The sequence below is a fragment of the Nannobrachium achirus genome (genome assembly GCF_963921795.1).
Source record: "Nannobrachium achirus genome assembly, chromosome: 8".
Classification (NCBI taxonomy): Eukaryota; Metazoa; Chordata; class Actinopteri; order Myctophiformes; family Myctophidae; genus Nannobrachium; species Nannobrachium achirus.
Window position 1 is genome coordinate 17,464,009 of NC_137817.1, and position 10,356 is coordinate 17,474,364.

General features: G+C 44.7%; 1 protein-coding gene across 3 annotated transcripts in view; it reads left to right on the forward strand.

The window, feature by feature from the left end:
• Nucleotides 1-10,356, forward strand: part of ets1 (v-ets avian erythroblastosis virus E26 oncogene homolog 1) — a 56,338-nt gene that overhangs the window by 21,201 nt on the left and 24,781 nt on the right. For 2 of the 3 annotated variants that reach the window (XM_080730940.1, XM_080730941.1), the window contains exon 1: nucleotides 430-673. The exons of the other annotated variant lie outside the window; for it this stretch is intronic. In XM_080730940.1, coding sequence (XP_080587066.1) covers nucleotides 607-673 — 67 coding nt within the window. In that variant the 5' untranslated portion in view covers nucleotides 430-606. Of the gene's footprint in view, nucleotides 1-429; nucleotides 674-10,356 lie in introns of those variants that run through there. 3 annotated transcript variants of the gene reach the window in all.

The window sequence follows — 10,356 nt, forward strand, 5'->3', positions numbered from 1 at the left end:
TTTTGGTAGGCCTACTTAAGTACATGTTGATGCCAGTACTACTTTTACTCAAGTACATTTTAAATTCCAGACTTGTACTTGCAACAGAGTATTTCTATATTGCAGCATTGATACTTTGAATACTTTTTCCACCCCTGGTGATGACGTTCATGGGGGGGAGAACGGATTCTCCCATCCCAGAGACACATAGGGCAAGAATGTAATGTAATTGTGAATGACTGGCAGTAGGCTAGGCTCCACACACCGCCCCTTCATGTCGTACTCCAGCCGCTTCAGCAACAGCAACGCCCAAAACCCAGATAGAGGGAGGGAGGGAATGAGCGAGTGAGAGAGAGAGAGAGAGAGAGGAAAGAGAGAAAGAGAGAGAGCGAGAGACAGCGTGTATGTGTGTAGCGTAGCCTACCCGGGAGAGAGCGGCAGATAGGGGAGAGAAGTTTGTAGGAAAATAAATATTATTTTGGTGGCGATAGAAGGGGAAGAAAGCCGGGAGTTTCATAATTCGCTCGGGGAAAAGAAGACAACATTTTACCCATAAATTGTCTCGGGAGTATTAGAGAAAGGCAAATAAGGGGACGCGGCGGCGATTTTCAAAACACATTTGATCTGATGATCATGACGGCAGCTGTCGATATGAAACCGACGTTAACAATCATAAAGGCTGAAAAAATGGACGGTGAGTAAATAACTTATTGTGTGCAGTGTCTTTTCGCGATTCTAGCGCTCGTAGTAACAGCTTGGTATTGGAAGTGATGATGAGTGAGTCTGGCGGCTCATGTTTGCTCTTATCCACTTACAGGCGTAGACACTAGACAGCGTGAAATCTTACTGTATACCGGTGTTGGTACTAGTGATAATAACCTACACAGGTTCCTCCCTTTAATTACCACTGGAACGGGACAAAACGTCCTGGCATTAACAGTAGGCTTGCTGCCCCCCACGTTAGTTAGTTCACTGGTTCTTAAAGTGGGGTCCGGGGACCCCCAGGCGTCCTTGAGGGAGTTCCAGAGGGTCCCCAGTTAAATGATAGCTAAGAGTCCATTTCTTTCCTTTTGTACACTAAATTAACCTTGATTTTACAATATAAATTGGGGTCTCAGAGATGGAAATGCCATAAAAAGGGGGTCTGTAGCCTAATGCATGTCAAACTGGGCTTGGGGGTCCTTGACATGAAAAAGTTAGAGAAGCACTGAGTTACTGTGGAGTGGACAGCATGCATGACACTTGAGAAAAATACAATGTATGCACCCTGAGACTGCAGTCATGGATTTAGATACTAGCCTGCTGTATGCTGCTTATTATAAGCAATTTGTTTTCCATTTAGACTAGTCATTAGTTATTTTGCAATGCATGATAGGTCTATCCGTTGCAATCTTAGCATTATCACTTATTTATCTTGTGACGTGCATGGTTGGCATCAGCTGGTTGAGTGAAAAGTTCCACAATGCATCGCTGTTAAACTATTAACTACAAACACATAGCCTGCAGCAAAACATGTGACATTTAAAAGTTGGAATTATTTTCCCTGCGACCAAAACATGATCTATTCTAAACTGACACACAGTTGTCTTCATTGAAGGAGGGAGGGAGAAGTCAGTGTCTTCCAGACAGGCTATTCCAGCACATGTTTTTGTTTCTACATTACAACTGTTATCATGCAAATTACTTATTAATCATGACCAAAGATTTTGTATACTTGTGATTGTTTGAGGTATGTGCTTGTTGTGTGTGGACCGGACCCCCCTTTCTCTCTCTCTCTCCCCCTCTCTCTTGTCATATGGTATTGCTCACTCTGCTATCGCTCTGTCAGATCTGTAAGCGCCCATCTCTGTCCCGTCACCGTGCACTGAGTCTGTGTGCAGCACCGTGTTGGGAGTCAGGGCACTCTGCCCAGCCGGCATGGGAGACTGGCACTGATGCCTAGTCATCATTCCTCCCTCCCTCTTTCTGTTTTCCACCCCCTCCTCCTGAGAGTGGTTTATGCCGACTTTCCACAGGCTGAGGTGATGAATCTGCAGACTTGAGGCTTGCCTCTCTGACCCCTGCTGCCTGGAAGGCTTGGTTAGCTGTAGGTAGTACCATAGTTCAGGAATGGCTTCTATGTTTTAAAATCACCTCCCTTTCTTTTAAACCTTCTTCAACATTAACTTTTTATTTTCAAAAATGGTTTTACATCATGGTTGCTATATACCTATTAAGCACACTTATATTGAATTTACCATAGTGCATGCTATTTTATGGCATTGCAGCTTGGGCATTGTTGAACCAGCTGTTCGAGGTAGCAAAGCACTTGCACGTCATGGAAATATGATGCGTACTTTACATGCTGACCCGCGATGCGGACTAACGCAGAGGTTGTGTGACTCACCAGTTTTTATAGCCCTTCTAGTCGTAGATATGGTACCTGCTGAAGACATGCACACATGCACAAGCACACAAGCACAAACGCAAACTTGTATAAAGGAGGAAAAAAAGTGCTGACAGCTGCAGTAGAGTTGCCAAAGCGTAGCATGTCTTGCAAAACCATTTCGCAACGCTAGCTCCCGCACACCCTGCCTGCCTGTGCCGTGTGTTCGTGGGTCAAGCTGAGGCTGTCAAAGGGTCATCTCTCTCTCTCTTGCACGCACACACACTCACACACACACATACACACACATACACATACACACAGAGTTGTATTTGCTTGTCTCTGCATCCCAGATTCCCCACTTTACAAGATAAGTGAGATTAGTTTGTATTTCAGCCGTGTGAGATGTGAGCCTAGATGTTTCTTTTTTTTGTCTTGTCTGTCACTGAAACAGTTAATCACTATACAAAGCCAGAATGTATTTGAACATGATGTCGGTGTCAGTGGGTTGTGAAAGTAGCTCTATCCCAGTGGACAAGGCTACTCTGGTTCCAACAGGCATAGGGTATTGCCAATGCGAAAAGTATAGATGATGACGCTTTGGTATTTGGCATGCCCCCCAGCATGCACACATGGATGCACACACGCGCACACACACGCACGCACGCACGCACGCACGCACACGCACGCACGCACATACACATTCTGCCTCCGTTCTCCCCCCACACACACACACATGACCACCAACAACAACAGAAAGAGGCTCAAGTGGTTTGAAGACCAATCTCATTGTGTTGTTTGTTTTTCCTTTTTTGAGGGAAGCTACAGCTGCAGTGTCAGTTTACCGAAGGTCTCTATGTTCTGCGGTAATTCTCTTCTTAACCACTTAAGCCTGTTTCATACTTGGTTGCACTGTGAAAATAGCTGATCTACAAGCTCACAACGCATCACATCGTGATGCGTTGTGAGCTTGTGGATCTGCTATTTTAACCTAACCTTAACTTTAGAAGATTTCACCTAATAATGACCTGCCCAAAACAGGGATGCCCCGTTGAAAGTGGGTATTAAAAGAGCATACTGCACAGCATCAGGATGAGAGCGCATTGAGAGGTGCACCCAAACATACACGGTCTGCATTACGGTAGTCATCCAGCTCTCTACACGCCGTAGGTTTGGTATAACTTCAATACAACAAGGACCACCGAAGCTTATTATTCAAAGTATCATGTAGCCATAACAAGGCTGTGAGCTCAAAGGAGAGAGGAGCTGCAGCACAGATAAGGAGAGATGGCTTCTCAAGATGGAAGGTGTTGGATTGCTAACAACAGAGCTGGATTCCATGTAGTTGAACACTGTAGTCCATGTTTGTTGTTGTTTTTCCCCCCTATTCTTTTCTGTGTAATTAAGTAGCTCATACAGTATGAGGGTTATTGTAAATTGGCATATTGGCAAATTGGCAAAAGATTCCAAGTAGAATGTGCTATTAGTCATTTACAGGACCAGTCCTTGTCTGTTTCTGAAGTGTCTCAGTGAGTTGTCCCTCCTTTAAGTTCTCTGTTCTTCAGGCCTGAAGGTCAGGGATGAGTGACTGACAGGAATGTCTGTGAGCGTGCCCTGCTGAGATGGATGGACAGATTGAAAGAGGGAGGGAATGAGGGAGAGGGGGTGAGGAGGAGTAGCCTCACTTTTTTTATCTGATTAAAAACGGAGTTGCTTGTCATAACTGGCATGCCTCGTGTTGCTACCCTTATATGGGATATTTTACGACCAGTGCCACCCGCACGTGTTCATACATACAGGGTACACGCATGTAGGCTGTAGCATATGCACTGCTGTCCTACACATAGGATTCTGGAAAAATAGGTAGGCTATTACCCTGTTCTCCCTCATGGTGTCCACATCAAATCTGTGGCGTTAATTCCACTGCAAGTGTAAAAGTGGATCTGAACGGTACGGTCTCTCAGAAGTTAAATTAACACTACAGATTTTGCTGTGTATTTGGGGGTGAGGTGTACTTTCCTTCAGGGCATAGGGTTTTACATAAGCTTCTTGCTGTGGGTTTGTCAGTGTCAGCAGTCCTTCAGTAACGCTGTGTAATGTATGCCAGTGTTTGAGCGCAGGAGGCATCGCTCCCTGGCTGCCTGGCAGCTGTGCAAACAGTGTTTGGGCGATCCAGCCCTCCTCTTGATGTGGCTTGTCAATCCGTCTGGGGCCGAACGGTGCAAACAGGTTCGTTTTTCATCCGATCCATACCGCATCAATCTGGTTCGCCAGATCAAAACCCTGTCGGTAAGTGCAGTGTTTTAGTGCCTTGCCCGTATGTCATTAGGCAGTGTTTGACTAGGCCATGCCTACAACATGCCAGGCTGTGGTCGGGTCCCGGTGTCGGGCAACGGGGGGCCGTGTCCTGAATGTGCCTCATACATTCCGCTTTTTGCAGCGGCCATATACCCGTGAACGGACTGAGCCGGGGCTAGTCAAGTGGATGCCTGTTTGTGTCCACAATGAACTTGTCTGTCTTCTATCTCGCATGGCTCGATGATGTCACTCTTTAACATGAAATCCCCGCCATTCAGTCAGGCTTTCTTTCATTCATTTTTTTTTATTCCCCTTCATTCATCCCTCCCAGTCTGAAACGGCATCCCATATAAACAGAAAACCATTATGGTGCGTGGTCTGTATCAGGATGCCTGTATTGTGACTACACGCCTTAAGTTTGCCTTGTAAAGCTTAGTCATAAAACGAGGCGTGTTAGCGTCAGATACATCAGTCCACTAAATGGTAAGCATATGGAGAGCGAGAGAGAGAGGCAGAGGTGGGGGGAGAGAGAGCATTCCAAGGTGTGGCCCATATGATGGTGCTGAAAAGCCCTCAATATTGTTTTTTCTTTTCTTCTCCTGTCTCAGAATGTCTTGGTGATAGGAAGGTTATTTTGTTAGTGTTATTTTTATTGTAATTATTCTCTGCTATTCACCACCATTCCCCAGAAAGATGGCAACCCAAACAAAGGAAAAACAGGCTCCAGGGCCGGGAGAACAAAGACGTACCAAGCTTGAGAGTTTCTTTTTTTTTTCTTTTTTAATTTTTCTCATGCTCTTTGAAACTCTGTCACCCACCCACCCCATTCCTCCTCCTCCTACTGCCTTCTTTTCCCTTTCTTCCTCAGTTTTCCCACTTGTCTCCAACTTTCCTGCTGGCCACATGAGCTCTTCTCACGTCACCTGTGTCCTTGATGTGGCGTCTTTCTGGTGTGTGCCCCCTGCCTCATCCCTCAGCCCGTCGTCGCTTGTAAGCATTGAGTCACAGAACGCGGCGCCTGCCCCGCCGCACGCCTGGCTGACTGACTGCCTGCCTGAATGACTGTTCGGCTGGTTTCTGCTGCCACATGCCTCCCTTCTCCCACTATTACTACACAACAATACACATTAGCAGTCTGTCTAGAAACCCCAATGGGTGTTATGCCGCCCCCAAAATGGCTCCACCGAGTCCACGCACCTCAACATTTCTCCAATGAGTGTTTCGTCTATTTTGGTCCCCTCTCTCTGTTGCTATACTGTTTCACGGTTCCACATTTTGGGAGCTGTGTTTTCCTCGATGTAACGGAAACTCTAAACTAGTTTGGAAACGTTGTCTGCTTTAGGAATCAGTTTTGGTCTCAGCTCTGATGTTCAGCTGCCCAGAACGAGGCTGGGGTTGGTCAATTTGTTCAGTGCTGCATGGTCCAGATTTCTTTTTATTTTTTTCCCTTTTTCGTATGGATCTGTTGCAGACCACCTGGTTTTAGACTAAGCATAACATGGTGAGCTGCTTTTGTAATCAGGCATATGGATGTTCCATGAGCCAGAGCCACAGACTTATGTATGGCGACTGGCAACCCTACTACATCCACATTGCATTAAGGCGCAGACCTGCCAGTCAAAACCAGACGACAATAAGGAAGAATGCCTTTGTTGATGAGAGGGAGGTGGGCTTTACGATGTAGGCGCGAGTCAGTGGCGCTCTCATGGCGAGCCAGGACGTCTGTGACGCACTGTCAAATGGGAGGCACATGTTTTCTAGCTTCCATAGGAGAGGCTGAGGGATGAGACTAGTTCACTAGCCTTGAAAATAATTTATAATTCCAGTGCCTCCATAAATGTTTCTTTTTATGAATGAACTGAAATGACACCCTGGCTCCGACAAATCATACATTAAAAAAAAAACTTGTACTGTCCCTTTAAGGCTGCCACTGTAGAATGAAGTGAAAGATAACATCTGGAATTCTGGATTCCTTAACTTTGCCTACCTGGCCTTTTGTGGCCTCACCGATATCTGCATATTTGTGACTTTAATAAGTGACTGACTCCTATATTTTCTCCAGGCATCTACAGTAGACCCTAGGGCCAGCAGCTAATGAGAAGTTGAGAACTTGACTTTTAAACACCATTCCCCTTCCACAAGCACTACAGTGCTGATGGGATATGTTCATCTGTCTCTGTCTAATAAATGTCCATTAGACAGGCCCTTGGAGCTGTCCCAGACCTGTGTTTGTTTTATGAGAGCATACAAGGCAAGAATGACAAATGGTTAGTAAATGTGCAGGAATTCTTCAAGATACACTAATTGTTAACGTCATGAACAGTCACAAGTTAAATTGAGTTCCGTGTTCTCCCCTGAAGTCCAGTCATTCTTTGATTGCATGAGTCATAGCCAGTCAACCGTTTGCCTTGTGTGTGCGTGTGCATGTGTCTGTGTGTGGGGGAGAGAGAGAGAGTGGTCAGGGTAGAGAGAGTGTGACTTGAAACGTGTGCCTGAGTGAGAGCACACATGTGTGTGTGAACATTTACAGTATTTGTGTGCGTACACACTTGTTTGCGAAATCACCTCCATCTCTCATTGCAAAATAGCCAAGTTGTATTTTTCCACGCTTCTTATCGATCCGACTCTGCATCTTTTCAATCAGCGCATTCAACCAAAGCTTAAAAGTTGCTCGTGGTGGTTGAGGAAGAAAACTAATCTAACTTGCATATGAGATTGAGATGAAAAGGCGGAGCGAGAAAGAGAGAGAGAGAGATAAGCCAGAGGTTTGATGTTTCCTTCAGCCATGTTGGAGCCTACACGCAGAGTACACTTGAGCTTAAAATAGAACCATAATTCATCTTCTTGAGCTGAAACCATTTCGCCACTCAGGCCACAAGTCATTTTTGGTCACATTAGAGGAACACAAGAAAGCTGTGAGAAGCACATTAGCGATTGTAAAACAGAGGAGGAATGTGAGGCACGCAACATGAAAACAGTGTGGTCTTGAGGGAATTTATTTATCGAGTATCCATCTGTCGCCCATAGCTTGCCTTCAAACAAGCAGTGAGCATTTAGCTCTATGATGTATAATTGGAACCAGGGCTTTCAGGACCTAGCCTGCATACATGCTATGCTAATATGTGCAGTATCAACGTCAATATGAATGAATATCCCATGAACATGCTTGAGTCTGTCAATATTCTATCTCCCCCATAATTCACACTTGTTTTACCGGAACCCATGGTTGTGGAATGTTGCAGTTTGGACTGAAAAATGGGGGCAGGCACCGTGTTTTGTGGAAAAAATGCAAAGGGGAGAGTAAACTGTTTGTCAGATACGTTGTGTGTTTGGGTTAACACCTAAACAGTTTCCTCAGAGCATCCCCAATCTGTTTACAACAGAGATGGAGACTGAGAAGGGTCTAGCACACACACATACACAGCTAAGTTAGCACCACCTGCACTGTCTGACACAGTGCTTGCCTGCTAGTCAACCCCATTTCTGTGAAGAAAATGTTAGTTTCTATTTGTGGATTGTAACAGGCTAGTAGGAACTGTGATCTGATGCAACATTTAGAATCTTTTGAGCCTGATTTCTTCCATGTTCTTTGCCTGCCTAATTCGTCTGCAGGGTGAACGTGTCTGAACGTGAATATATAGAACACAAATTAAGCAATTTAGGCCTATAAAAATATATTTTTAGAAAGTGTTGACTTCATTGGATTGTGAAGCACAGTGATGTTCAATGTAGTGGGTTCCAGGAATGGATCCATCCATTCGAATGTGTACGAGGGAATCTTCATGGGTCCCCATTACAATGTTTGTTTTTTGACAAATTGTAGTGTTTAACTTGAGTTTGATGTACATGATATCATGTATGTTAAAAAGGTAACAAATACAATTTGAAAACCTATTTGCAAAGGAAAACATTATACAAACATCATCATAACATACTAGTAGTCTACAAAATAAACAAAGTTCTCATAATTGTATGCACAACAGTAAGCAACAATAAGTCTTGTGTCTTGATTGTGTGCAACAGTAAAGGCACTCTGTATTACCTTCTTTTGTTATTTCTGACCATTTGATTAAAATATTCCTGATGAGTTCTACAACACTTCAAAACATATATTGCACCATATCGGATTTTGACCAACCAAAAGTCAAAAACGTACACTTATGCTACTTGATGAACATGCTACAGCATTGGTTCTCAATCTGTTTTGGCTGCAGTACCCCCTTACACTGATTTCCAAAGCCAAGTATCCCCTTCCCCTGACTACAGCTACATTTCAAAAGTCCAGTTCCAATGCCAATACGTTCAAAATAAAACAGCATAATGGCAATAAAAGTTACTACTAGTCAAGTGATTCGGTTTAGAAATGTACAGATGGGCAAGTTCACACAATCTCTGTCAATGTTCTATCATTAACCATAACAATAAAATACATATTCCCATTTTCTAGTTTCTCACATACCCCCTGCAGTACCCCCGCATACCCCTAGGGGTACACATACCCCCATTTGAGAGACACTGTGCTACCTATGCATTGTTCTATAATCTATTTATGGAAAATCACTGATTGTTCAGGTCAAATTTTAGGATTGCTGTCAACAGAAGGCGTTGGCAAGCTGCTTGCTGCAAGGTTTTCTTTCAGATTGGGAGCGATTGTAATTCATTTTCAATGAGAGACAGGGAGAGACGGGGGGAAACAGGTGCTCGATTCACACGTATGCTAGTTTTTCTGCTGTATATGACTCACAGAGAAAGAGGGCTTGAATGGTTTAGTGCTGTCAAGTTATCAGGATAAAATGGACAGAGAGTTAACTGTATCATTTCGTATTTTAATGCAGCAGAAACACTACAAGACACATACCTAACATCATCACTGGAAGCATGACCAAAAATAAAGCCTTTTCCCCTAAACTGTTTAAAATCATGGTACTGAAGGGAGGTTCAAGCAGCACAGTTTTTTGTTCTTTTTCTCAAAGAACCTCATTTGTGTAACTTCTCTCAAAGAGAGGGACTTTCCACCAAGCTCTCAGTATAAATACACTAGGCATCGTTCACCTAGGCACGGCTGGGGATCAATTCAAACATCAAGCTAATGTCATAACGGCACCTGAGACTTTGGCGTAAACAATATGAAAGAGTTAATGCACTTTCACGTCATAAACTAATGTGATTTCAGAGATGGAGACAGAGGCAGGAAGAAAGGGAAAAGGCAGCTATGGGGCATTAGTCTCACTTATTGCCTGCTTCAGAGGCCTGCTTGTCTGTGGTGTTGATCCTAGAGAGCCCTTTTTTTTGTTTTCATGGCCAGAGACAGTTTGTCAGCAGTAGTAGCCTAGCCTCACACAGCCTCTTACAACACCACAGGCTTGCGCATGGAGAGGGCGGCCAGAATACAGCGGTTGGAAGCCCTAAGAATAGACGCAGCGTTCCAACAGCATTGCTGCAAGCAAAGAGAGATGGTGGGATAGCCCCAGCCTGCACCTTGAACCGTCCACTGATTTGAACACGCAGGTTTTCTTTGGATCTAACCTGCTGCTGGCTTGGGTCTGATCTTGGCTCGGCCTCACCCCACGGTCGGCCGGCCGGTCGGTCGGATGGTGGTTCTGTCGGTCCAGAACAAGCACGCCCACTGCTTCTATTCCCAGTCCTTGGCATTGACATGGAAATCCAAACAGCCCAGCCTTGCTGGGCTGAACAAGCGGCTCTCTCAAGACCAG